Source organism: Mustela nigripes, chromosome 4, assembly GCF_022355385.1.
Source record: "Mustela nigripes isolate SB6536 chromosome 4, MUSNIG.SB6536, whole genome shotgun sequence".
Classification (NCBI taxonomy): domain Eukaryota; kingdom Metazoa; phylum Chordata; class Mammalia; order Carnivora; family Mustelidae; genus Mustela; species Mustela nigripes.
This window is the reverse complement of record NC_081560.1, coordinates 191,056,137-191,082,918: the sequence shown is the minus strand read 5'-3', so window position 1 is coordinate 191,082,918 and position 26,782 is coordinate 191,056,137. Positions and strand designations below refer to the sequence as shown.

General features: G+C 59.0%; 2 protein-coding genes and 1 long non-coding RNA gene across 8 annotated transcripts in view; 1 reads left to right on the top strand and 2 right to left on the bottom strand.

The window, feature by feature from the left end:
• Positions 1-1,498, bottom strand: part of PWWP2B (PWWP domain containing 2B) — a 25,861-nt gene extending 24,363 nt beyond the window's left edge. For both annotated transcript variants that reach the window (XR_009404053.1, XM_059398875.1), the window contains exon 1: positions 1,234-1,498. Coding sequence is in view for 1 of the 2 variants with exons in the window: in XM_059398875.1 (XP_059254858.1) it covers positions 1,234-1,451 (218 nt within the window). In the remaining variant the exon portion in view is untranslated. The remainder of the gene's footprint in view (positions 1-1,233) is intronic.
• A 2,845-nt stretch (positions 1,499-4,343) lies between these two features.
• Positions 4,344-26,782, bottom strand: part of LRRC27 (leucine rich repeat containing 27) — a 29,282-nt gene continuing 6,843 nt past the window's right edge. Inside the window, exons 5-12 of one of the 5 annotated variants that reach the window (XM_059398871.1) lie at positions 25,268-25,326; positions 19,290-19,442; positions 17,235-17,586; positions 16,108-16,305; positions 13,647-13,743; positions 12,132-12,250; positions 10,489-10,837; positions 4,344-5,302 (exon numbers count right to left, since the gene is read on the bottom strand). In XM_059398871.1, the coding sequence (XP_059254854.1) occupies positions 5,159-5,302; positions 10,489-10,837; positions 12,132-12,250; positions 13,647-13,743; positions 16,108-16,305; positions 17,235-17,586; positions 19,290-19,442; positions 25,268-25,326 (1,471 nt within the window). In that variant the 3' untranslated portion in view covers positions 4,344-5,158. Of the gene's footprint in view, positions 5,303-10,488; positions 10,888-11,301; positions 11,552-12,131; positions 12,251-13,646; positions 13,744-16,107; positions 16,306-17,234; positions 17,587-19,289; positions 19,443-25,267; positions 25,327-26,782 lie in introns of those variants that run through there. The other 4 variants (XM_059398873.1, XM_059398872.1, XR_009404051.1 and 1 more) reach the window with 4 other exon arrangements.
• Positions 9,486-10,806, top strand: LOC132016893 (uncharacterized). The gene is made up of 4 exons (XR_009404052.1): positions 9,486-9,893; positions 10,107-10,424; positions 10,512-10,633; positions 10,719-10,806. It is a non-coding gene; the product is annotated as an uncharacterized LOC132016893 (long non-coding RNA).

Sequence of the window (26,782 nt, the reverse complement as noted above, 5' to 3'; positions counted from 1 at the left end):
CCCCTCCGCCTCTCGCCCGGAGCCCGTGCACCGCCCCGCCCCGCTCGGACCTGCGCCGTGGCCGCCACTCGTGGCGCCGCCGGGGACTGTCGGGGCGGCGGTGGCGCCGCTCCTCCTCGCCCTCCAGCGGCGGCCTCCTGGCGCCGGGAGCAGGCAGAGGGGAGTCCGGGCGGAGTCAGGCAGCCGCCGGAGCTCGCTGCGCCTCACCGCCCCCGCTTGGACCGGGCTAAGGATCCAGGCCCAGGGAGCCCTAGGGGAGGCCTAGGGTCCTGGGAGCACCTGTTCCCTGTATGGCTGCGGGTTCCAGCAGACCCCAACCCTCCTTTGGAGAGTGAGAGGCTTCACGGGAGGCTTCTGGGATCTCAACATGACCACCGCTCAGGGTCAGCAGGGTCCCCCATCACTGTGGGGGCCCCCACAGAGAGCCTCTGCACCTACAGGCCTGTGCAGCACCCCCACTCCAGAGTTGGACAGGGCTGACTTGGGCGCAGAAATGCCAGGCCACCCCTGCCAGCCCCAGGAGGGGGACTAGCCAGAGGCTGCCTATCTGCTCCACGCAGGTGCCAAGCATGCCCCAAATGCCTTCTGGGCCCTGGGGACGCCACCAGGGACCAGCTTGTTGGAGTTTGAGTCAGCTCCAGGACTGCTGGGGACATTCCAGGTGTGAGCATGTCCCCGTGTGCCCAGGGGGCTCCGTATGGACAGGCGGGAGGCCTCTGGAGGAGGTGCCCTGAGGGGATGCCTGGGTGAGCAGGGAGCCACCTGGGGAGGAGGGACCCCTCGGCAGCCTGGGGAGAGGTGCCGGGCGCTGGGGTGCACAGAAGGGCACCTTCTGAAGGGCAGGCCGTATTGTGGGGAGTGGGGTCTTCCGGGGTCACTCCCAGGCAGTGGCAGGAGGATCAGTCTGGGCTGGAGCCTGCTGGGACAGTGCGTGTACGCAGGGGCGGGGAGGGGCCCAGGGAGGGCGCGGAGGGCGTGCGGGCCCTGCTGCACAGCTGAGTCAGGGAGCACAGTGAGAAAGGGGGCCTCTGCCCTGTCTTCTTCCAGCCTCGACTCCTGGGCTGTGTGCTCTGCACTTTCTAAGTGGAGTTGGAAGCCACTTTCGGAAACCCATTCTGCACAAGGCAGAACAAAGGGCTCTGCAGGCAGGACTTTGATCTGGAATTTATAGGGTGACAGTTTGGGGTCCCCCCCCCCCACCGCAGACCATCCCTCCCAGCCCAACCAACTCACCTGCCCCAGACCACAGAGCCTCGGATGAAGACAGATGTCCTCGGCGGGGGTGAATCAGCTCCGTGGGCCTGCGTGCCGACCCCATGTGCTGATTCCTTCCTGACCCAGGGCTCTCCCCTCGAAGTGTCCCCTTCAAAGACGCAGGTTCTAGACAGACTGGCCCCAGGCAGCAGGGACTGAGGGTGGCTTGCCCACCATGAGCTGCCTAGCAGGGCCATGGGAGAGCTATGGAGTGACCCCCAGCTAAGGGAAAACAGGGCGGCAGCCTCCTCCCTCCGTCCCTGGACTTTGTTCCTAAAGCCTCTGCTTTCTGCCCCATGCACTGGGGCCTCCCCCAGGCCTGCCCAGTGCCAAGCCCTTGGCCTGGCCTGCCCAGGGCCCCAGCAGAGTCACCAGGGCTGGCAATCCCGGCCAGAGGTGCAGGGGAGTGGCGTGACGGGGGACAGAAACCATCCATCACCGTCTCTGAGCTGAGCCGAGTGACCTGAGCTGGCGGGGGGGGGGGGGCTCAGGCAGGGGCTAATCTCTGTGTCCCTGTCCCCTCTGGTGCTGATCTTTAGAGGTTCTCCGGGATTTGCCCCGGCTCCCTGCTGGAGTCGTGCCTGCATACCCACAGCCGAGCCCTGCCTCCTGCCGGTCCCAAGGCCAGTGTCCTCCTCCCGGCCCCTCCCCCCACAGGACAGCCCCCCCCCCCCCCAGGACCCCAGCCCTGTCCCTTGTCTCAGCAGCTGCAGCACTTGCTGAGCGGAGTCATTCTGTCTCTCCTCAGTGCCCCTCAGGGTTTGCTTGTCCAGGCAGCAGCGCCCCTCACCCCCGAGAAACAGCCCCGCAGAGCCTGATGCGCAGGAGCCTCGCTAGCCCCTGGGGTGGGGGGGTTGGCAGGCGGAGTGACAAGCCGGGACTGTGGGCCTGGGGTCCCGCCAGGTGGGACTGTGCCCGCAGAGGGAACAGAAACGGGACTCTCAAGGACAGTGGGCCCCAGCCCTGGGGGCGGCTCCGCCTCTGGAAGCCGCCGGCACCCGGACCCAGACCCAGATGTTGGAACGTGGCACAGCGTTCTGGAGGCACGGCACGGAGACGTGAGTTAGTCGTGCGGGGCGTCTCCTGGGGTGTCCTGACGGCCGGGGCGCCCACCACCTTGCCGTGTCTTCTCACCAATGACCACCACATGACCCGCAGCGAGAGGCCCCCGGCGGCCTCCTGGGCCCTCATTCTCCTGACGCCCATTACCCTCATCAGGCACGTTCTGTACTGTGGTCCTCGGCAGGCCCCACACCAGAAAGCGGGGCGTCTGTCCGCTAGAGCATCTGCTCTTCCCCACAGAACGCATTGTAAGTGACCGCCGAGTTACAGCTCTCAGAGCTCAGAGATGTCCTCACAGCCCATCTCGCTGAGGGCTCCGCATGCCTCCTGCTCTCAGCCCCCAGGCCTCCCGAGGTCCCCTCCAGGCAGGTACCCCCTCGCCCACGCCCAGAAGGTCAGTGGGGGGGGGGGGCAGTATCGCAAGGAGGGGCCTGTGCTGGTCCTTCAGAGCCAAGTCCAGGGGACAGCATTCCCAGGCACACACCCAACCTTCCTGCGGTGACAGCGGAAAACCTCTGGCCAGCCCTGGAGGTCCGGTCCCCCACGTCTGCACCGCGCTCCATAGGCCAACCCAGCGACCGCATCTCACCAGGAGGAGGAGAACGGGGCCCCGCCGCGAGCACGGGGATGCGGGCCCCACGAGGATAGGACGGGCCCGGCCGGGAGCATGGGCACGGGCACGGCAGGCCTCCAGCTCCAGCGTTCCCCAGCAGGGAGAAATGGAGGTCATGGTCTCATGCTGGGAGGTAGGGGGTGTTTTCCCAGTGAGCTCCGGCTCCGCAGGGACAGGGCCAACCGCTCCCAGCCCCATACCGTGCCTTTCTGTGGACGGGGACACACGCAGCCCTGAGCCCCGAGACCGTTCTGCCCTGTGGGGATGGTGCAAAGAGCCAGCCTTTGTCTGGACGTCCGAGAGGACAGACGCCAGGAGCCCCAGCGGCCCGTGCGCCCTACGGCCACCCCACTCGGTCCAGCAGCACCACCAGCCCCTGCTGACGCGCAGGACCTCCGTTAGACTCGGCCCGGGCGCCGCCCTGACCCTCACGCCGCAGACAGCCTCGGTCTGGTCCGGCCCCTCTCAGCAGCCAGCCGTGCCCCGACCCTGAGCACCAGCTGTGCTTACCTGAAAGTACCTCTGCCCACGAGGCCTGCGGCCACGTCTTGGCCACGCTGCCACACCGGGGGCTTCTGAGACCCGGGTGCGGGGGTAGGAGCATTTCTCCTGGGCTGGCTGGTGGCCACGTGGGGACAGCAAAGGGCGCGTGCTCCCGACAGCATGGTGGCTGGTGGGAAGAGAGGGGCCCCAGCCGTGGGCCAGGCATGACCCTCCCGAGGCCCCGGCCTCTGAGGAAGCCTAGGACGGCACGATGCAGGTGCCTGGTCGAGGTGGGCGGGCCGACGCCTCCGACGACGACGGCCTATGGGGTGGCCCTGCCCCGGGCTGCGGGCAGGCAGTCGCCCTCCTTGGTGTGTGCCCCGGGAGAGCCCAGCCTCCCCAGAACCAACCCGAGGCGCCACCTGCAGGAAAGCTGGGGTCACGGCCCCGAGACCTGCTGGGTATGTGCGCGGGGCCATGGCTCTGCTCCGGGAGCAGGCCCGGGGTGGGGACACCTGGCCACGGGCCCCCCCGTCCCAGCTCCCAGCACAACCTCTGCTCCCTGCCGGGGGCCTCCTGGCCCTTCCTTCACCTCTTCCTCCCTCCCCCTCCCAGGGCTGCGGGGCAGAGGAGGGGGTCCTAGGACACACCATCCAGGCCGTCAGGAGCAGGAACTAGGGAAGGGGGGACCTGATCACGCAGCAGGGGGGGCACCAAGATGTCCGTCAGGGGCCAGGAAGGGCTCCCCTGCCCTAGGCCAAGTCTACAAGGCCCGGGTCAGGAGCAGGGCCAAGCTAGGACAGGCCTCTAGTTTGACCCCTACTGCCCCGAACTCCTGCAGCGTCGCAAGGCACAGCCAGTGGGCTCTGCGCGCTGGCCACGCGGACCGTCACCCCAACAGTTCTTAGGAGGAGGGAGAAGGAGACCGCTGGCTAAGCCAAGGGAGGGGTGAGGAGTGGCCCCGGGACAGCGGCCTCTGCCCCAGGCTCCCTCCCCTCTAGGCCAATCCACTCGCCGCCCCTGTGTGGAGCTTGCGGGTGGGGCCAGCTCTAGGCTGTGTGGGGTCCCCGGGTGAGAGATGAGCTGGTGCTGGTCCCCTCAAGGGCAGCGGCACGGGAACAGCACACCAGGGTCTGGTGGGGGTCACTGGACCCAAGGCCTGGTCTAACCGCCTCCCTCCCACCCAGAGGTCAAGGAGCTGAGAAGTCAAATGAAGGACATTTTCAAGGTTAAGGCCTGGAGTTTAACGCTCAACCAGCCGGCCCTGCAGAGACGAAACCGGGCCGGGCCTGCCCGGCGTGGGTGAGGCTGGCTGTGAAGGGGGGCCGAGGTGCGCCAGCAGGAAAGGGAGGCCGCGGGAGAGGAGCAGTGTAGGGCTGGGGGCAGGGAGAGCGCTCACGGACCTCCAACCCTCCCTCCGCCGAAACGCAGGAGTCCGCGGACACGAGGTCACATGCGTGACCGGGGCGGCAGGGGTGCGGGGCACAGGGGCTGACACGCAAACACGCCGCCCGCCTGATGGGCAGAGACAGGGGCCCGGGAGGGAAAATCGCGCGGCCGGTTCGCAGACTCTCTTTTATTCCAGCTTAAACCCTGCACAGCCTCCAAAGAGCAGCAGACGAGGCCGTGAGAGGCAGCCCTGGTGGCGTCGGACCCCCCCGGACGCCCGTGGAAGGGGCCCCGGTGAGCTCCGGAGCGGGACTGAAGGTTCCGGCACAAGCGTCTGTCGGGGTCCTCGGACGCAGACTACTTCAGTTCACACCACGTACCGCAAGGCCGGGAGGCAGGCGGCCAGAGTGGCCGGTGTCCGGCGAGAGCGCCCAGCCGGCGGCTTCGCGTCCAAGTCGGCCCCAGGCTCACGTGCCTCGCTTCGTCCTGCGGCTTTCTCGCCTTTTGGGAGAAAGGGAGGGGGAGAGTGAGCGGGCTGCGGGGCCTGCGCGAAGGCAGGGCTGCGGTCCAGACGCACGCACCGGCGCACAGGCCAGCAGCACTCTGGCCCCGGAGCCCGGAGCCCGCCTTCCCCGAGGGGCCTACTCGTCCCGGGGCTGCTGAGCAGCGGGGCCGGCTGTGCACGCCCTCTGTCCCTCGGAGGACAACGGTCTCTTCGGTCAGCCGTGAGCTGCTCCTCCCGGGGTCCCCGTCAGGGCCCTGCCTGGCCCCTTGGCCGGCAGCTGTTGGAGTAAGCGCCCGGTGACGGAGGGATAGAGGCTCTCCTGCTCGCACGGCCAGGGTCCGCCCCCTCCCTGCCCACGATCCCCCTCCCGATCACGCCGGACCCGGGAGGGCAGGGCTGCAACTGCCCCCTCGCCCCAGAGACACGGCCACAGGACCCGGGGTCCCTGACCGCTGAGGGAGATCCCGCGTTCCTCGCCAGTCCACTGGGCCCTTGGGGGGACAGAGTGGCCAGCACGGCGGAGCATGTCTTTCCTGCCTCTGCCCTGAGACACGCTGGCCAGTGGGAACCTGTGTTTGCTGCACTGTGCCTGTCCCATCCCCCAAGGAGGGGCCCGTCCTCCGAGCTCCCCTGTGTTCCTCTGTTCGGCCTCCCTGGGGTGTGACCTGGACGCCACCTGCAGCCCAGCACAGGAGGTCCCCGCGCATAGAGCCGTCACAGCGGGGGTGACGGGGACGTTCAGGCAATGTCACGAAGACTAGGAGAGCTCTTGCCTGCTCACTGCAACACGTGGGATTCGGGGCGCCAGCCCTGCACGGCCCCAAATCCGCCGGTAACTCTTCATTGACCCAAACTTCGCGAAGAGCCCACTACTGGCCAGAGCCGCGGCCACTAGTACATGCTGTGTGCGCCGTGTGGGTTCTCCAGGGAACGATGACCCTTACTGCGCCCCCAGAGATCACACGCCCCGCGAGGGGGCACCGGGCTTGCCCCCGGGGCGACTGTAGCTGCTGCCCATCCAGCGGTGTCCACCGCAGACCGCTTCTTCCCCGCAGAAATCGGCGTTGTGTGTGGATTAAGAACTGCTCCTTCGGAAGGCTTCCCTCGTCTTTGACACACCCGTGACGGCGTCCGCGATGTCCTCCGCCCTTGGCCGGGTGCTCAGCCTCCTCTGCCTGCCCAGGAGACACCCTGCAGGCTCCTCGCCGCACTCCGGCCTGGTGACCCGCACAGTGGGTGGCCTGGGGGCTCCCAGGCGCTCTCTTTGTCGGCGTCTTTTGTTCTGGAATATCTACTCCTCTTTCCCGCTCTGCTGCCTTGTTTGGAGAAACGCGCTCTGCGGTGGCTTCCCGAGGAAAGCTGTGTGGAAAGTGCTGTGTCTGCGACCCCGCCCGCGAATGCCCCGGTCCTCTGCGGGCCCCTGGCCTGGGGGCTGGAGCACAGCACTCCCCCCGCCCCCCGGGGAGGAGTCCACTCCGGCTCCTCTCTCCCGTCAGCAATCTCAGGTCTCAGTTTCAGATCAGAAAGCAGAGGCTTCCTTCCTGCAGAGCCGTCTTCATGGCCCCCCCGCCGGGACATTGGTCACGATCCAGGAACTGACGGGGTGTGTGGTCACCTGGGGTCCGCAGTGCCCGCCAGGGCTCACTCTTGTGTTGGACAGTGGCAGGTGTCCGTCACTGCGTGGTCACAGTGGCTCCGCTGCCCTGAGCGCCCTGCTCCTCCCTCCCGGCAGCCACCGGTCCCCCTGTGTCTGCAGAGTTGGGCCTTTTCCAGAACGTCATACAGCCGTCACCTTCTCCGCTTGGCTCTCTGACCTGGTAACGTGCATTTGTGGTTCCCTCAGGTCTCTCTATGGCATGGTAGCTCATTCCTTTTTAACACCAGATGATATTCCGTGGGACCCGCAGACAGGGCGTCTCGACTGTTCCTGGTGACGGAGTAAAGCTGCTGCAGACATCCGTGAGCAGCTTTAGCGGGGACCGAAGTTTTCAGCTCTTCAGGTAACTGCCAAGGAGCACAACTGCTGAGTCTCCAGGTAAGAGTACATTTGATTCTGTAACAAATTACCAAACTGTTGTCCCAAGTGCTGGCACTTGGGACGTCCCGCGTCCCCACCAGTGGTGAACGAGAGCTGCGGCTGCTGCTCGTACCCTCACCGGCCTCTGGTGGGTCAGTGACTAGGGTTAGAGCCGTCCGCACGCATGCGAGTGCTATCTCTTCCTTTTAACGTGCAGTCCCCTAATGACGTGCACTAGCGGCATCTTTTCCAGCACGTCATGCCTCTGCATCTTTTTTGGTGAGGCATCTGCTCAGACCGGATGCTTGAGCTCTGTTTTCTTTCTACAGTCTGGGTAGCAGCCCTTTTTCCAGTGATGTGTTTTACAAGTATTTTCTCCAAGTTTCTGTCTTGTCTTGTTCTTTTCACAGCATCTTTCGTAGAGAAAACATTTTATATTTTAAAAGAAGTTATCAATTTTTTGCGCAATACCTTTGGTGTTGTTCTATGTAAATACTCCCTGCCAACCCGAGGTCACCTGCCCTTTCTCCTGTTGTATTTCCCAGCGTTGCCGTTTCACGTCTTACCTTTCGGTCTGTGATGCTTTGGGTCAGCTTCCGTGAAGGTGCGCGGTCTGGCTCTCGACTCCTTGTCTCGCACGTGTCCCAGCACCATCTGCTGAAGACGCCGCCTTCGCTCCGTCGAACGTCAGTCACTGCCCTCCCTGGGTCTGTTTCTCTGACCCACTGGCCCGTCTGTCTACTTTTTCACCAACGCCACACCGTCCTGATTACCGCACTTCGCAGGGAGCCTTGAGGCCGGGGAACGCCAGTCTCCGACCTTGTGCCTCCCCTTCAGTGTCCATGAGATTCTGAGCCCGTGTGTCCTCTGCATCCAAACGTCAGCATCGGTTGTCGACAGCCGCAGCACAGCTTGCTGGATCTTGACTGGGACGGTGTTGAATCCCTGGTCTCCCCATCCATGAACATGGGATACCTCTCCACTCACTTGGTTCTTTGATTTTAGCATCAGAGTTTTGTTTTCTTGGATGGATCCTGGCATATTTTGTTAGATTTGTATCTAGCACCAGGTTCTTAAATTCAAATCCCACTCAGTTGCGGATGTACTGGTAAGCAATTGGCTATTATATATTAATCTTAGACCCCGCAATGTTGCCATGATCACTTCTCAGTTGCAGGAATTTTTTGTCAATTCTTTTGGGTTTTCTACATAGACGATGTCATTTGAAAACAAAAACAGTTGTAGCTCTTGCTTCTTAATCTGTGTATCTTTTACTTTTCTTGTCTTGTTGCAAAAGCTAGGACTTCCCACATGATGCTGGAGAGATGTTCCGAAGCAACGTCCCTGCCTTGTTCCTGACCTTCAGGGGAAAGGGTGGTTCTAGTTTCTCACCACGAAGGATGACGTTCACTGTGGCTGTACGAGGAAGTTCACTGTATTAAGTCGAGGAAGTTCCACTGGTTTCCTTGTTTTCTGAAAGCTGTTATCACAGATAGACGTTGGTTTTGTCAAATGTTTCTTTCTGCACCACTAACACGATCATGTTATTTCTCTTCTTTATTGTTACAGAAATTCACCTTCAAACGCTGAATCACCCTTGCACACCTGGGATAAACGGCACTTGGTCATGGTGTCTAATTCTTGTTATATGTTGTTAAGTTTCATTTGCTAATTTTTTTGAGGATTTTTGAAAAAGATTTTATTTATTTATTTGACAGAGAGAGATCACAAGTAGGCAGAGAGGCAGGCAGAGAGAGAGGGGGAAGCAGACTCCCCGCTGAGCAGAGAGCCTGATGCGGGACTCGATCCCAAGACCCTGGGATCACGACCCGAGTCGGAGGCGGAGGCTTAACCCACTGAGCCACCAGGCACCCCTTTTTGAGGATTTTTGCATCAACGTTCGGGAGAAACTGTAGTTCTTCTCTCATGTGACACCTTTGTTCTGATATCAGGGAAAAGCACGCTTCATGGAATGAATGATGATTTTTTTTCTCTCTGTCTGTGTTTTCTGGAAGGGATTATAGAGAGCGGGTATGATTTCTTCCTTAAATGTTTGATAGAATTCACCAGCGAACCCAGTGGAAAATTATTACTGATTCAATTTCTTTAATGGCTAGCCATCCATTCAGATCATCTATTCCTTCTTGTGTGGGCTCTGGCAGGTGGCGTCTTTCTGGGAACTGGCCCATTTCATGTTAGGTTATCAGGCTTGTGAGCACAGAGCTCTTCCTAACACCAAACAGACTTTCGCTCCACAATGTGAAGCTTGAGACACAGACGTTTAGAAGCCATAGGTCGGGCTCGGGGTATTTAAGGAGGGGTTACAGCTGTACACAACGGATCTGGAGAGAATAACGCTGACCCGAGGGCAGGAACCGTTCTCTGGGCTGGGAAGGAAAAGATTCTGAGAGGAGGGGAGAGTCTGATGGGGGGATCCCCATGGCACGGCCCAGGCTCTCTGCCTGCACTCCCTCTTCCCCTGCCCCACACCAGGCCCACGGAGACAGGTGACAATGGAGCCGTCCGACGGGCTCTGCGGGCAGCTTCGGTGCGGAGCCGCTGCATTAGGGGTGAGACCCACGGGCCAGAGCGCGGGCGGCCGGGGAGAGCAGGCAGGATCTCCTACACCCGTGGGCAGCAAGGGCACGGAAGCATCTGGGTCAGCCCACACAGATTCTCTGAGTCAGTCACTCTAGGGAGGGAGCACCCGGGTGGGTAACTGCGTCGTTCAGGGTGGGAAGCTGCCATCACTCTCATGACCCCGACCCCTTCTGCACACACAGCAGGCACCTACCAGGACCTGCAGACGGATGCACATGGCCAGCGGCTGCGTAAGAAGAGGCCGGCCTCCGCACTCCGCACCACACCAACACTGGCGAGCCTGCGGCCTGGCCGCATCTCTCACGGCCCCACCAGGCTCTGCTGGGCACGAAGCGTCAGCGAGGACCCCACAGGCGTGTCCCTAGCGGCTCCACTGATCACGTGGTGGCACAATGCATCTGTGGGCTCGGTTGCCGTGGAAACACTCCCCTGTCCTCTAACTGGGATCCCGGGCAAGCCGGAAACGGTCCCGCGATCGGAGAGAACACGTGCTATGAAAGGTGTGGCTCGTTCCCAGATTCTTCCCGAACAGTTTATTTTTACCCACAGCCAACAAATACTCACATCCTCCCAATCCCGTGTGGCAGGCCCGATTTCCTCGAGGAGCTCCATCCCCTGAAACCGTCCTCTGCGCTCGTGTGCTTTCTGAGGCTGCTGTTTCGGGTTTTCTTCCGGACACCCCTCTCGGAGGGCGCTGGGGACACGAAGGGTGAGGGCGAGGACTTTACACGTCGTGTCGAGTCGCAGCGACTCCTCTGCCCACACAGGGGAGAACATGTTGCTTTTCCCTCCAGGCCACCCGTGGTCCCGGGACTCAGGAACAGTCATGACGCACGACGGCGCAGTCACGGTGGGGCCACGAGAGGCCACGAGAGGCCACCTGTTCCCCCTCCAGGCAGCAGCTCGGGCAGGCCTAGGTGTTTAGAAGCGGCGAGAACACACACTATGTTGTCAACTTCAAGTCTAGGTAAGAAACGACACGTTCAGGACCGAAAGCTACACGCAGGGGAAGGTCTCTGTTTTTGTAGGAAACACAGAGTTATAGCAGATCCTTAAACAGGATGTACTAGACCAGGATTTTAGACACACTGGCTCTGCCAACATCAGGGGTTCGGATGAAACATATTCTTGTCTTTAAATACGAGGACGCTGAGAGGGCAGAGCCTTCTGGAGGGCGTGCGGCAGGGGCGGCAGTGCCCGGTGTGCACCCTGGCCGTGGAGCCAGCACTGAGTCTGCTGGGAATGCAACCAGCTCCCCCTGGCCGGGTCCCTCCCTGAAGGCCCGGCCCCACCCCTGCAGCAGGGTCTATGCTGGCTTGGCAAGCTCCTCCCAGCAGCCCCCCAACCCTGCCCCACAGAGACCTCGAGTGTCCACACCTCTGAACCGGACTACAGGGTGGTCGGAGGCCGGGGCTCTCTGACAGCGACACTCATGAGCTGTGAAGGGACATTTGCTGTCCATGTTCATCTAAATCATTCCACGTGGCCGGAGGTTCATCCCATGTGTGGACTGGCGAGACTGTCCCCAAGTGTTCTAGGCACGAAGGAGGCATAACTCCCCAGAAAGAACAGCCCTTCGCAGTTCACGCGTCCCAGGCCTCTCGCGTCACACCTAGTGTGCAGTGCCCTGGAACACACAGCACGTGCAGGCCAGGCCGTCGGGCCGGTCCCCTGGCAAGGCTCCCCACACCCACAGCTCACTTCCACTTGGGCTTTTGGTGCCCAGAGCGGGGCTGGTGCAGGTCAGAAGGGAGCAGCTGGAGAAGCATGAAGGGCCCAGGAGACAGTGCCCAAGCCCCGGGGTCTTCCAGCAGTTTCCCCGGCTGCCCGTGGCCCCCCGGCGAGTCTGGGGGGCGGTGCTGGGTGCGGAGCGGTGGAATCATAGCTCAGTGCCTCGTGTGCACAGATTTAGTTCGGGTGGGTCACCGCGCCAGCCGTGCCTGGCAGCGGCTGCGGACGGGTGCGGGGCTCAGCGGGCATTCCCGGGGGCCACACGCTAGGTCGGCATCGGGACGGAGCAAGCACGCCCCCGCAGCGTGAACACGGGTGACAACAGAGACGCGGGCCCCCCAGCAGCCGCGGTCGCTGCAGGGGAGCGTAGGTACCGCCCCCACTCCCTGGAGCAGGCAGGTGGCCGGGCCCTCGGCAGCTGCCCAGGAGCACTGCACGGTGGGGGCGTCTGCGTGACTTGGACCCTGGGTACCAACCTCTTGTCTTTACTTGCTTTTGATGACTTCTCTCTGCTTGACCTCACTTTTCCAGACGGATCTGCCGGCGTCTTCTCACTGTCTACCAGACCCACGGCAACAGGAATCTTTGAGCCCGCCTGGGAGAACATCAGATGTTTTCAGGAATCTGCGGGAGCACTGCTGTCCACACAGAGCCCGGTGCCCGGAGGTGCCCATCTGCCTCCACGGGCAGCCGTCTCGAGGAAGCCACGCGCCACCCACTCCTGCCCCAGTCGGCCAGACGCGGGCCGTGGGAGAGCAGGGTGGCAGGCCCGGGGATGCCAGGAGGGCCAGGAAGTGGGTCCCTGCCCGAAGTTCGGTCACGTGTATGACAGGCCCCAAGTCCCTCCCGTGGACGCAGCTGTTTCCGGCTGCTGAGTTTCAGGTGAGGGCAAGCGCTCGCCCACCGCTGAGAGGCCGAGAGAAGGGAGGTCGCGTCCTCGCCGAGCCCATGTCGCGAGTTTGCGGCTCGGCGATGAAGGACCTCATGCACCCACACAAATAAATGCTGAAGACCCCAGAGCAGTGCTTCAGTGTGGGCTTTTTGGGACACAGCGCACTACGATTCCAAGTGAAGACCTCAGCGACCACGGGTCCCGGGTGGAGAGGAGAGAGAGATCTTGGCTATTCCCCCCACTCCTGGGGGTGACGTCCGAGAGCAAGACTGATCTCTCCCCAGCACAGGGGCACAGACCTGTGTGTGTGTGTGTGTGTGTGTGCCCGTGCGCATGCACCTGTGTGTGTACCGGTGTGTGCATGTACCCGTGCGCTCGTGTGTGTGCACCTGTGCGCACCCCTGCCTGTGTAGCTCTGCGCGTACCTGACTGCGCCTGTGTGCGCACCTGTGCCCGGGGATCTCGTGTGTGTATGTGTGTGTGTGTGTGCGCGTGCGCGTCTTCAGTGCAGCTGTGTGTGCACCTGTGCCCAGGGATCTGTGTGTGCGTGTGCACCTGTGTGTGCACCTGCGTGTGCACCTGCAGGTGTTTGTGCTTCCGTGTGCCTGCCTGCGAGGAGGCTCGCCCCTTCGGCTGTCAGGAAGTCGGGCAGGGGGAGGCCAGGGCCAGTGCAGGAGTGCGGAGAAGGGCAGGGCGGGCTCTGGCCTTACCGGGCTGCCTCCCGTAGGCATCTAAGTGGGATCCGCGTCGCGCTCACTCAGGGTGGAGTGTGCCCCGTACGACCCGGGAGCTGGCGTGCAGGTACAGAGGGGACGTCGTGCAGCCCCCCGCCCTGACCCCCAGGCTGCCCCAGCCCAGGACCCCCAAAAAGACACTGTGGTGTGCCTCAGCCTTAGGTGGGGGTACTTGTCCCTCCCCTCCACTGGCTAAAGACCCGACTCCTCCCATGGGAAGGACACAGGGCGGTCAGAGGGCCACAGCAGGAGGTGGCTGGGCTGCAGGGGGTCTGCTTGTTGTCTGGCCTTAGGCTCCGTCTGCATTGCAGGGACCACCATGCCCCAGGGCTGGACAGGACCCCTCCTCCCACAGCCCCCCATACCAGACTCTGCCACGGAGGCAGGGGCTCCCTCGGCGCCTCCTCCGCTGTCCTCCTGGTCTGGGAATGCTCCCGCAACCCGCGCAGCACTCGCTCGTCTCTGGGGCGGGGGGATATGCAGCACCTTAGCGGCATAGCCCGAGAGAGCCACAGCAGAGCTCTGCCCCAAACCCGTTTCTGTCCCTCACCCAGACACACGGGAGCAGCTCGTCTGCTCCTGTCCTGCAGCTTCGCGCAAGGGGACAAGCAGGACCCCCAGCCCCTGCCAGCTCTGGCATCAGGACCCTGCCCCCAGAGAACAGGCCAGGTTCTGGCTACCAGCTCAGGTGTCAAAGGCCTTCATGGTCCCCTCCCTGCCCCTGCACCATCACCCACGTGCCCCCCTGCCCCGGGCCCCCCCCCCCCCGCCCTGCCCCCCCCCTGCCCCCCTGCCTGGCCCCCCCCCCCCGCACTGTCACCCCTCTGCCCCCGCACTGGGCCCTCCCGGCAACAGCACCCCTGCCTTACTGCCCGCAGCACAGAGGTGAGGCTGAGCACCAGACCTTTGCGAAATTTCTGAACTGAACATAAAAGCCAAGCCCTGGCTTGGCTGGAGGCTGCTCGGGGGATGGGGTCCCAGCAAGTCCTCGCTGGCCCCGGGCCTCACCCACAGCACACTCGGGGGTCCCCCGCCTTCCTCTCCTGCAAGCACGCTGCTGCACCCTCCCAGGGGTTCCCGAGCCCCTGCCTCAGCCGAGCCGGGCTCTCCGCTGCTCCAAATCCAGGCACGACTCTCCGCGGCCGCACCCCTTGCCCCTGGACACAAGGCCTCCAACTGAGCGTCTTGGTGAAATGAGACGGAAGCGACCCAGCCTTTGTGAGGCCCCGGGGTGAGGTTCTTGGGTGGTGGACGGTGGCCCGCAGGCCGTGCTGAGTCGAACAGGACAGCACTCTGCCCGCGGCCACCAAGGAGGCCATGGAACATCATCTCAGGCCGACGGCAGGGAAACCAAGAAGAGAGCGTTCCCCTGCCCTTGAATTCAAGAGCTTCTTTCCACGGAGGAGTGCGGCACCGCGGGCAGCGCCCGAGCCGGCCATGCCGGGGGGCAAGCGGATTCCCTGCCCCCTGCTTCCCGCCGTGATCAGCGTTTTCCCAGGCACCAGTGCCCTGCACACTGTCCCGTGTGCCGTCCGGACCACAGGCTGGGCCGGGAGGGGCAGAGATGCCACACGGGCAGGTGCCGGGGTGGCCACTGTCACAAAATGCCACTAAGAGACGGGGCGCAGCGAGGGAGGAGGGGACCCTGGCGGTCAGGGCCAAGTCCGTGCATTTGCTCTAGGAGGGCTCCGTCGCGAGCCCACACACGGGTGTGCCCGCTCTGCAGACCCACCCTGCAAAGCCGTGCGAGCTTGGGGTGAAGCAGCAGGACCTGCCTGCCCTGGAGCCCGGACTCCTGCCAAGGGCCTCTTTGAGGGTTCTCGGGGGGACGGCCTGAGCTCAGACCGGGTGGCGGCCCAGCACCTGTGGCCCGGCGTGACCCTGCAGGCTGGCAAGGACTCCCAGTGCAGCCCAGACACAGCCCGAGGCTCACCCCAGCCCAGAGCTGGGAGCCCTGTGATGCCCGCAGCTCTGAGGGCCCGAGTGCTCCCTCCTGCCACAGAAGGGACTGGATCCCCAGGACAGGGTGTCTTCTGGGGTTGGGGGGGACCAGGCAGGTGCACCGCTGACACACTGCTTTGCCAGCCAGTCTGTCCCCATCAGGGTCCTGAGAGAAAATATGCTCACACGGGATGATTTTAGGGCTGAGGAAGGTCTGTTCGCAAGGGCAGCGGCGGGCGGCCCCCAGAGCCAGAGCAGGAGCCCGGGGCTGGAATGGGGCCGCAGCCACCCCAAGCCCCAGAAGGAGAGACTCAGGTAGACTCACAGGGAGGCACCAGGGGAGAAAGACCCTTCTTCTCTCCCTCCTCCCCAGTCTCCTGTTGGGGTCCCCACTGGCCAAACCCAGCCAGGAGAGGGGCACTGGGGTCTGACAGACGCAGTCCACACTGGACAGCCTCCCGGGGCCCAGAGCTCAGGGGAGATGGGTGGTTGGCGGAGCTGGAGGACACAGGTGGCCGTGAGCACAGGCCCCAGCTGGGCTCCTACAGGGCAGACCAGATCACCGCCGCCAGCGACACGGCCCATGAGCTGGGACAAGAGTGGGCTGTCTCGGAGCGCACGTCTGCAGCGTGGCCTTTCCTCAGAGCAGAGCTGTGAGCAGGGGACTGGCAGGAGGGAAGAGGGGCTGAGAAAGCAAGAAGCCAGAGAAGAAGGCGGCAGGCGGGCTGGGGAGGACACGGGGCAGCCCGAGTCTGCGTCCACAGCGGCCCGAGACCAAGCCAGACGGAGAGCAGAAGCCGCCCCTCTCCAGAGAAGTCGCCTCCACCAGGCCTGGCCCCAGACCCCCACGGGAGCAGGACCACAGCGGCGCGGACAAGCACTCACCGTCTCCGCTGCCCCGTCGCCGCCTGCTTCTCCCAGTGCTCACGGATGGCCGCAGTCCTGGTCTCTTGGGGCCTCCTGGTGGGAAGCCCGGCGCGCTGCAGAGATGGTGCCAGGGCCGGCAGGACACTCGTGACGGAGGGCAGCTTCTTCCTACAGTCCCAGCCCCCACGATGCACACTCGCCCTTGGAGGGCCCCTGCTAGAACACAACATGCACCGTGGACAAGCAGGGCCTGGGGGACAGACGGCACGACGCGGCTGCCCTCCTGGGGCCCCACAGCCTGGGCGCCCTGCTCCCGGGGCTGCGGGCCGGCTCCGACTCTGAAACACCCGCAGAATCCCGGAGCGCTTGGGCCAGGTAGCCGGGACTCAGCAGGACGAGCTCCCGAACTTGTTCAGAAGCAGATCCGCCACCGGGGGAGGACGGGGAGGGAGAGGTTTCCACGAGGCAGGCGTGGGACTGTCAAGGCCGCGTCACAGCCGGGCGCCCACCTCACATGCTTCCCCTGCTTCCAAGATGGTCACCCGTTCATCAGACCTGACCGAGTTTTCAAGCCCCAGAACCGGGGAAAGAACAGTGTGATAAACCCCGAACACCTCCCGCGCACGAAGTGCGAGGTTTCCGTCCACTTCTCCATGCGGCTCGGCCCTGCCCATGCACGCTCACCCGTCCAAACAGCCCGTCCACAAAGCTGGACCCCCACAGACATGCCGGACACATGTCCTTGTGTCCACAGAGCTCAGCTGTGTGGTGCCGTGAGCCAGAGCAAGCACGAGGGTTCTGTGGCCCCCGCCCCCACCCCCAATCCCTGTCCCGGCGGAGAGGCACCCCCCACTCCGAGAACACATGGTCTACATTCACCAGTAAATACTCCCTTTACATGTATGTTCACGCTTGCGTGCACAGGGACACACACACACACACACACACACACACACTCGGGTCTTCTCTTGTGTAAGCCTCACTGTGGGGTCCACGCTCTGGGTAACCACCATCCCAAGCCAGTCTCGGTGTGCACGGCACAATAAATGCTGGCCGGGCACGGCCTGGCATCCGAGAAGTTAACTGCAAAATCACATTACAGCTCTGGAAAGATCCAAAAACACGCCACAGCTTCTAAATTTTACCTGAACACGTGTCTCGGGCCAGAGTGCTCTTTCTCCTTCGTGTTTAATGCTGCCCTGAGGTTTGGGGGCAGCTCCAGCGGTAAGAGCTGGTTTTCAAGCAGTTCTGCTCGCTCCTGCTCGACGATCTCCTGCCTCAGCTTCCAGAAGCGCTTGACCTCCTCCTCGCCCGGCCAGTCTTCCGAGGAGTCGGCGGACCTCCGCAGCTCACTCAGGTCTAGCTCCTCGACAGGCGGGACAAAGGACGCCTCCCGGGAACGAACGGCGTCTTTGTTGGGCGCAGTGTCCTCCTCAGATAAATACAGTGAGGGCGGCGGCAGCTCACTTAGGTTCATCGTTGTAACTGGCGAAATCACTAAGAGAACCACACGTTCTTGTAGTAGACTGGACTGGGACACCAGCTCCCCAGAACCAAACAGACCCAGTGACCAGCTCCCCCTGCAGAGAAGGGGGTGCAGGCTCCATCTACAGAGAAGGTCTGGGTGGGGTTCAGGGTGGGCTCTCTCTGCAGGGAATGCCTGGGGGGGGCGGGGAAGGCCCCCATGCCCCGTGGCCATCACACTCCACATGAATCTTTTAATATCTTTACTTCTTACCAATTTTTAGCCCATATGCCTACTGTTTCTCTTTGGAATACTTTTGGTGACTTTAAACACTTTCATCTCTAGATAAATTACCTGGAAGAAAATTCGCCAGGAATACTCCTGCCTTTAGGACTAGGCTCAAAGGTCCCCTCACGAACGGACCAGCTCTGGACCAGCTCCGGACGAGTAAGCCCAGCCTCCCACGGCAGCTCCCCCACCCTCACCGGAGAGAACCAGCACAGGTCATGCTGACATAGACTCCTTCTTGGCTTTGGGTTTCTCAGTGATGGCAGTGGATTCTGATCCGCAATTAAGAGGTCAGGCTGGTATACTCTCTGGGAAACAAGGAGATTCACGATTCCTAGTAACAGGTTGGCAGCAGACAAAACAGACGCATGAGCTGACCGCTGGCGCCCCCACATGCTCTTGGCCTTCACCACTCCAGAGCCTGCTGGCCTCACTTCCTGCAGGGCTGGAGACCTGGGCGCCTGCCCCCAGGGGAAGCCCTCCACTCAACCAAGTGTTGCCGGTCCCGCGGCACATGTGCCCTACTCCCTCGCTCTGCTGGGAGGAACTCCCAGACCTCAGCTCAGCAGTGGCCCCTGACAAGTGTCACCTCGTAGATCACCAGTCCTGACCCAGTCAACATGGGTGGCCCCCAGGAGGCTACGTGTGACCGTGGAGGCCCCGTGGGGCTTTTGCTCCACGTGGCAGCCAGCAGGACCAAGCACTGGTTCAGGCCACATCTGCCCCACTCCGCGCGATGCTGGCTTCCTCCTCTCCCTCCCCATCTCCCCTGCCTCAGCCTCCACGCTGGCCTCTGGGATCTCCTCCCCGGTCAGTTACTGGCCCTTGACTCCTGACTCGGGAGCAGCTTCTGGGGGACTCAAACCAAGACACTTTGCAAATATAATCAGTGTTTTAAAAGTAGGCATACGGGGCCATTTGTTTGGATTTGGGATGAAGGTGATTGGAGCACGGCAGCACTGTCTCATCACTTCGGGCGCTCCTTACGTTACCGAGGTGGACTAATTATTTACATGATGTGACTAGATCACGTATATAACTACCGTGGCTGTTCCAAATGGATGCGTTTTCTTCGCTCTAGAAGTCACGTTTTAGGTAGTGAATGTTCAGCTATTCCGAAGTGAGCGTCTGGAATGCTTACTTCTTGGTAGCGCGGCCACAATCCTCCCTGATCTCTGCCTCCTCTGAGTGTGATGCTCGCTCACCCCCCACAGGCTCTATCAGGGGCATTGAGAACGCCAACCCAGGAGCACAGAACCAAGAAAAGACACGGCTCTGGCAGGTCAGTGCAGACACCCAAACCCAGTGTGAGTCCCGCAGAGGACACGTGAGGCCCCTGTGTACTCCTTGTGACATCATTAGGGACCAGACAGCCTCCCTAGTCCTGGCTTTAAAAAGCACTAACTTCAGTGTTATTGCTGTTTGTTGCAGTACTTGTCCCACAAACCTTGAGAAGTTAAATCTTGGAGGGCAGAGTTCTGGGCAGCATAGATCTGCAGATAGGCCAGGATCGCACGCAGTCCCTTCTGCACCACGAGCGGAGCGGGGAACTCCAGCGGGCAGTGTCTCAGGTTCAGTGCTTTCAGCGAGGTCACATTCCCTGCACGCAAGAGGAAAGCCCAGAACTTCATACTCTTCCATGGAATCGACAGGCAGAGGAAATTTTTTGCACATTAAAGAAAAAAATAAAGACTTATTGAGGATTTGGGGCAGACAGACAGATGTCTGCACTTTACTCTGAATAAAGCCTGCAGGGAAGGCAGAGTGCAGATGAACCTCAGGCCACAAGAGTGAGTGAACGAATGAGGGGGCGCAGGAAAACCGGCCTGAGTGGGGGCACAAGGTCACCGCATCACGTCAAGTGCCTGCGTGCAATGACAAAAACCCCTCAAAGGGATATAAAGGAAAGGCACATGGGACCCACACTCAGGAAACAAGCAGTCACTAGAAACTGTCCTCACGTCAGTTCAGATATCGGAGGAAGCAGACAACTTCGAAGGAGCCACAAATATGTTCAAAGCAGAAAACCATGTTTAAATAATTAGAGGAAAACATGGTAAAATGACTCAACGAGTCTTTAATGTCAACAAAAACAGAAATTCTAAGAAAGAACCAAACAGCAGTCCTAAAGTTGCAAATACGAAGCCCAGAAAGAAAAGTGCACCAGAGGGACCAACAGCAGACACAGATGACAGAGGAGACAAGCGAACTCGAGATAAAAAGCATCCGTGCTGACGATCAGAGAGAAGAACGGTGAAACCAGGGGCGCGTGGAGGTCAGTGGAGCAGCAGCGCGTGTGCTGACTGGTGGGAGTGCGGCGAGCCCCAGGGACGAGGGGGGCGAGCAGAGCGGCACATGAGGACACTGGGCAAAGGCTTGGGTGACAGACATCAGTGTAACCTCCAGGACGTTCAACGATCAAGTAAGATGAGCCAAAGGCAATCACACTTAGAAATGTCAAAACCACTGAAATGCAAAGAAAAGTAAACGATCTTGAAAACAGCGCAAGAGAAACATACACACAAGGGGACAGCAAAAGTAACTTCCAGCTGAAGAGAGTGGAGGCCAGAGGACAGGGAACAACATATCTGGGGGCTGGAGAATCCTGCAGATCAAGGGCCCCGAATTCACCAAAACCATCCTGCTGCAGGAAAAGCGGCTCCCCGGAGCCGGCCCGCAGCAATGACCAAAGTGAACTCGCAACTTCCGAACTCCCCTGCCGTGCACACAGTCTCTTGGCCAGCTCAGCACCCCTGCACTAGACACATGAGCTTAAGGGCAGAAGACAGAGTCTGGGAACATAAAGACAAGTTAAGAAGAAGTGATACAAACTGGAACAAAGAGAGAAGGCTGGGAAAAGAAGAGTGGGTCTGAGGCTCGTGGGAAAGAATCAACACCCCGACAGCCACGCACCTGGAGGCCAGGAGGAGAGGAGAAGGAGCAAGAAGCCAGACCTACAGAAATTAGGTTGACAGCCCGGGACTTTCCAAATCTGATTAAAGACATCAGTAAACACATTCCAGAAGCTCAAGGAGCCCCAGATAAAGTAAATACAAAGAAAGCCACACCCAGGCACATCACAGGCGAACTGCTGAAGATTAAACAGGAAGACAGGCACAGGAGACGCATCCCCTTTAAAAGAAAAGCAGTAAGAATGACAGCGGACTTCTCAACAGAGGTTAGAAGCCAGAAAACAATAAAGACACTTTAGAATGAAATCTGGGTTCTTATACTCTTGTCAAATATTCTTCAAAAATGATGGGAAAGTCAAGATGCCTTTTTAGAAAATCAAACTTGAATAATTCATTACCAAAAGCCTAAATGACAATAGCAAAGACAGATCTTCAGGCTAAGATGGTCATTCCAGGTGGAAGCAGGGAACTTTGAGAAATGTAGGGTAAACATGTAAGAAAATATAAATAAATACGGACAGTTGAAGATGTATCTGCGATTTACAGCACAACAAAAGCAAAATCTATGAACACGACAGGACAGAGGAGGGAGGAGGCAATGGGAAGAGCACTCACGTCTACAGACGCTCGTCGGTCAAGGACGTGCACGTGGCTCTTAGAGAACCACTTGGCAATGCTGCACATGGTGCATTGAGGGGATCCTACTTCCAGCAGTGCTGGAGCAGCTCCCATGAGATCAACTCTGCAGGACACTGTTTGTGGAAACCGGGCAAGACAGAAGTGAAAAGCAGGCAGAAACGAGAGGGGGAACAACAGCTCCAAGAAGAGAAAGACACGAAAGAGTGTAGTATCTGTACAGCTTTCTGGACCACACGGGGCAGCTGCAGCAGACCGAAACCCTTAAGGTCATAACGACCTGCAGCGTCAGAGGACGGCCTGCAGAGATACCACAGCCCCTAAAGAGTGAAGGCCTGGACTCCAGAGAGGGGACAGTCAAGGGGAGCCTTCCGTCTCCATGTACATGGTCTTTACAGTCCTGAACTTCCCACATGTGGGACAGCATGGCCACAGCTACTGCCCTCTGCCAGACAGACAGAGTTCGCGGTCTGTCTCTGTCCTTGCAACGTAACTACCTATTTATAAAAAAAAAACAATACTCTAAAGAGGAATATAACAGAATCCAGAATCTCTGCAATGTATCTATCATGATATCCAAGATATAATCCAAAAAAATTATTAAAGGAAAAATATGTTCATATCAAATGAAAAAATAAGAACTCTCAGTAGAAAATAGTAACTAATAAAATATGAAAACCCTAAGATTGACAATACAGTATCTGAACGTACATCACTGGGCAAAGCTCACAGCCGGCTGGAGACGACAAGGAAGGCTCATAACCTTGAAGATGTCATCTTCTCTGAAGAGCAGAAAAGTGTGGACTTTAAATGTACAAAAGGTCAGTGATCTGGGAACAATAACAGCAATCCCAACAAATAGGTAAAAAGAGAGACCAGGAGCAGAAAAATATTTGACGGCTTAATGACCAAAATATCTCCCAAATTTGGCAAGAGATGTGAATTTAAAAACTGAATAAATTCAACAAACTCCAAGGAGGCTAAATGCAAAGAAAACCACAGCTAGGTCCCTCATAGTCAAACTGCTGAAAAGCAAAGAAAAAGGTTTCTTTTTCAAGAAAACCTTGAAAGTAACTGAAACCAATCATCACAGTTGATAAAGGAGAACCAAGAATGAAGGACCTCTGAGGCCTGGAGTCGGCGCAACTTCTTTAAAGTCCTCGATTAAAAGAATCCAACCTTAATTCTAGATCAACAATGTCCTTTACGAATTAAGGCAAAATAGGGGGGCGCCTGGGTGGCTCAGTGGGCTAAGCCTCTGCCTTCAGCTCAGGTCATGATCTCAGGGTCCTGGGATCGAGCCCCACGTCTCTGCTCAGCAGGGAGCCTGCTTCCCTTCCTCTCTCTCTGCCTGCCTCTCTGTCTACTGTGATCTCTCTCTGTCAAATAAATAAATAAAATCTTTAAAAAAAAAAAGAATTAAGACAAAACAGGGGCACCTGGGCGGCTCAGTTGGTTGGGCAGCGACTGTCGTTTTGGCTGTGGTCATGGCCGCAGGCCCCTGCTCAGTAGAGAGTCACTGGTCAACCTCTCCCACTGCCCCTCTGTTTGTTCATACACATGTGCGTGCTTTCTCTCTGTCTCTTAATAAATAAAAAAATCTTTAAAAAAACCCACGAAAATTAAAAAGGCAGAGATTGTCTGACTGGATAAAAGTGAGCCCAACCACATCCTGCAACACGAGCAATGTGTTGTAAACACAGACAGGTTGGAAGCCAAGGAATGAAACCATGTGCCATAAAAACAGTGAGCAGAAGGTCGGAGGACCCACAGATGATGGGGAGTGAAAGGCTAGCTAAGGACAAGACTGTGAATTTATTCAGTTTTTAAATTCACATCTCCGCCCCCCTTGTGACATCGGTGACATTCCTCGGGCACTGCCGGCTGCCCTACATTGAGAGCAGATGGTTAAGGAGCAGAGATCACAGTCCTGCAGGACAGGAGTCTCCCTCAGTTTACCAGTGTCCTCTGACTGACAACAGCCTAACTTCCAGAAGACTCCAACTGTCTTCATGTTGGTACCTCATTAGAAAAACAAAACAAAACCTAGCTTGGCTTGACAATAACCAGGCCTCCAGCATCCTGACAGTCAGTCCTTCTGAACCCCTCTGTGCTCACCGCCCCAACTCCCGAGTACATAATAGCTAGTCCTCGGGGTCACAGGGCAGCAGCGCTTCCTGCCCATGGATCCTGGCCCCGTGCCTTAATAAACCACCATTCTGCACCAAAGACGTCTCAAGAATTCATTTTTGGTCGTCGGCTCCGGACTCCACCCCACTGAACCTCACCTGTATCTGAAACTTCATCGCTAATACATACTGAATGGCCAATAGGCATAGGAGAGTTTCCACATCACCGGCCATCAGAGAAACGCATATGAAAACCACAATGCCATAACGCTCCACACACCAGAGTAACAAAACTAACAACAGAAAAATCCCAAATTTCTATTCAACCAATAACATAGTATCAAAACACATAAGGTAAAAGCGGACAGATCTAAAATGAAAGACAGACACGGCACAACCATGGTTCACGATTTCAACACGGTCCTTCAGGCACTGACAAAAGAAACAGGCACAAAGGGATGTAGGTAGTTTGAACGCTGGGATCAAGCGACTTGACTAACCCAATACGTGGGACATCGCATCGCGTGGCCGTGTGAGCACACACACGCTTCTCTTGTGCACCAGGCGATGCTTGCCACACAGAATGCATCCTGGACTGGAAAGCACACCTGAACAAGTTTTGAATAACCAAAATTACACAGCGTATGTGGCATTAAATTAGAATTCAACCAAAGAAAGGGAATCAGAAAGTCTCCCACTGTGTGTAAATGAAGCACAACAGGGAGAGCCCATGGGTCACAGACTATTCGAGAATGTCTTGTGCTGAATGACAGTGGAGATGTACAATGTGGGGGCTTGTGGGGGCAGCTAAGGCAGCGCTGGGGGGAAATCACCGGTCGTGACTGCATGGATTAGGACAGAAAGGTTTAAATTGGTGATTTGGCTCAGTCGGTGAAGCGTCTGCCTTCAGCTCAGGTCCTGATGCCGGGGTCCTGGGATCAAGCCCCGCATCAGGCTTCCTGCTCCGCGGGGAGCCTGCTTCTCCCTCTGCCTCTGCCTCTGCTTCTTCTCCCACCTGTGCTCCCTCCCCCTCTTGCTCTCAAATAAAATCTTAAAAAAAAAAAAAAAATCAGTGACCTAAGCTTCCAACTCAAGGTTAGGGAACGGACAGCAAATCCAACCTATCAAAACAGAGCAAAGAGCAGAAGAATGGGAGGCGGACAGACGCAGACCAGAGAACATCGTCTTCTGCGTCCTCCTCACTTGACAGCCGGGAAAAGGAATACGGATGAAAGCACTAGACTTACACACGTCCCCACGCGTACACCCCAGCAGCTCGGCGCTGAGCCTGAACCGCGCGTGCCCCGCACCCCGTACCGGTCTGAGTCAAGTCCAAGGGAGGGCCCTTTAAACGTGCACTGTCAGGGAGACGCCAGCGGCCAAGCTCGCCAGGGGAGCAAGGAGAGGCCGTAGGACCCGCAGGCTCCCGGGAGGGAGGGACAGAGGGGGACCGCCACTGCGCAGGGCAGCGCTGGGGCCGGCTTTCCTGAAGGTGCGCTCTGGCTCCGCAGCCCTCCGCGGTTATTACTTCTCTGCTGCGTCCTACCTGCCGTGTGGATCTATGTTCCAACACGACAGCTCCCGAGCGCTGTGCCGTCCGAGCCCGGGAAGGGCGGAAGGGGTACGGATGACGAAAGCAGGAGCCAGCTCGCCCCCGGGGGCTTGTCTCCTGTCTCCATCACAGGCTCCCTGAGCTTAAAAGGGCAGCAGGTTAAAGCCAGCTTTTATTTTACTGTTTGAACACTTACCCAGCTCCACAGGCAACTTTTTGATAGGATTTCTTTCCAAAAGCAAAGTTTTCAAATGCCTTTAAAACAAAATAAAAAATATATAATTTTAAAAGCAGAAAATGAAATGACCATTCCCAAAATACACCATCGAATTTCTTCCTTCACCGCCTCTTTAAGGAGACAATGTTGCTGCAGGTGCACACGCGTGGCCCACGGCTGTCCGCCCATGCGGCTCCTGGTCTCAGCACACTGACCCTCCAGGCGACTGTCTGCTGGGGGGCTGCCCTGCCCCTGTGGGACGTCCGGCAGCATCCTGCTCTCTACCCACCAGTCCAGGGGGACGCCATCCCGACGCCGTGACAACCAGGAAATCTCTGGGCCTTGTCAGTGCTCTGACTGCCGATCTCGGTGCTCCCTGAGGTGTGCGGGAGGGACCCCAGCCCTCGGGGATGCTCCGTGAGCACATTTTCCCAGTGAAATACTTGGGAGCCTTCTGCCACACTGCACACCGCCTGCGGGGTCACTCACAGTGAAGGGCCCGGGGCAGTCTCAGAACAAGCCGGGATGAGGGACGTTTCTCCAGGCCTTTGACTCCAGATCCCTAGTACCTAGTAACAGCTCCTAGAAAATCTGGCACAAAATGTACCCCGGAGAGACAGGATACAAGGTGCCCATGAAAAGTTACTCAGCCATGGGGAAACACGAAGATCTCATGTTAAATTCGGTCTTGCCCCTTTTACCCTACTATGCTGCTTTTTCCACATTTAATTCTTTTTTAAAAGACTCATTTATTTATTTATTCGACAGACAGATCACAAGCAGGCAGAGAGGCAGGCAGAGAGAGAGAGGAAGAAGCAGGCTCCCCGCCGAGCAGAGAGCCCGATGTGGGGCTTGATCTCAGGACCCTGGGATCAGAACCCAAGCCGATGTCAGAGGCTTAACCCACTGAGCCACCCGGCCCCCAGGTGCCCTGTTTGCACGTTTAATTCTCAAGACTGCATCATACACTAAGGATTAGTTTCTTTTTCTCCTTCCCTTTTTAGGGACCCTCAGCTGAAATCTGACATAAAAAGACCACAATACCCTGAGGCTCATGTCTCCAGCCCCGGCGGGGGGGGGGGCATCCAGGCAAGGGGCAGGTCCCCCAGCCCCAGCCGCCCTGTATGCACGTCACCCTGGGCCTCCCAGGACTCGGGGGGATTGCTGAACCCACTGTACTACCCCGTCTCCAGGGACAGCCTGCCACCAGCACACCACCCGCCCCACAGCGCAGAGTGGCCTGTCTGGGTTCCAGGCGCGCAGGGACACCGACCCTGTGGGGCCGGCTGCCTGCCCCGGTGGAAGAGACCTCACGAGCCCCTGGAGAGGGGCTTCTCATCTATCGCTGACCTCAGCGGCCCCAGGAAGCCACCAGGTGGGTCGAGTGACTAGAGGGGGTCCAAGCTGCGTCCCCCGGTTTCAGTTAGGGTTAGGGTACCGAGGAGCAGCTGGGCACACCTACAAATCCCATTAACGACTCCGCACGGTGAGTGG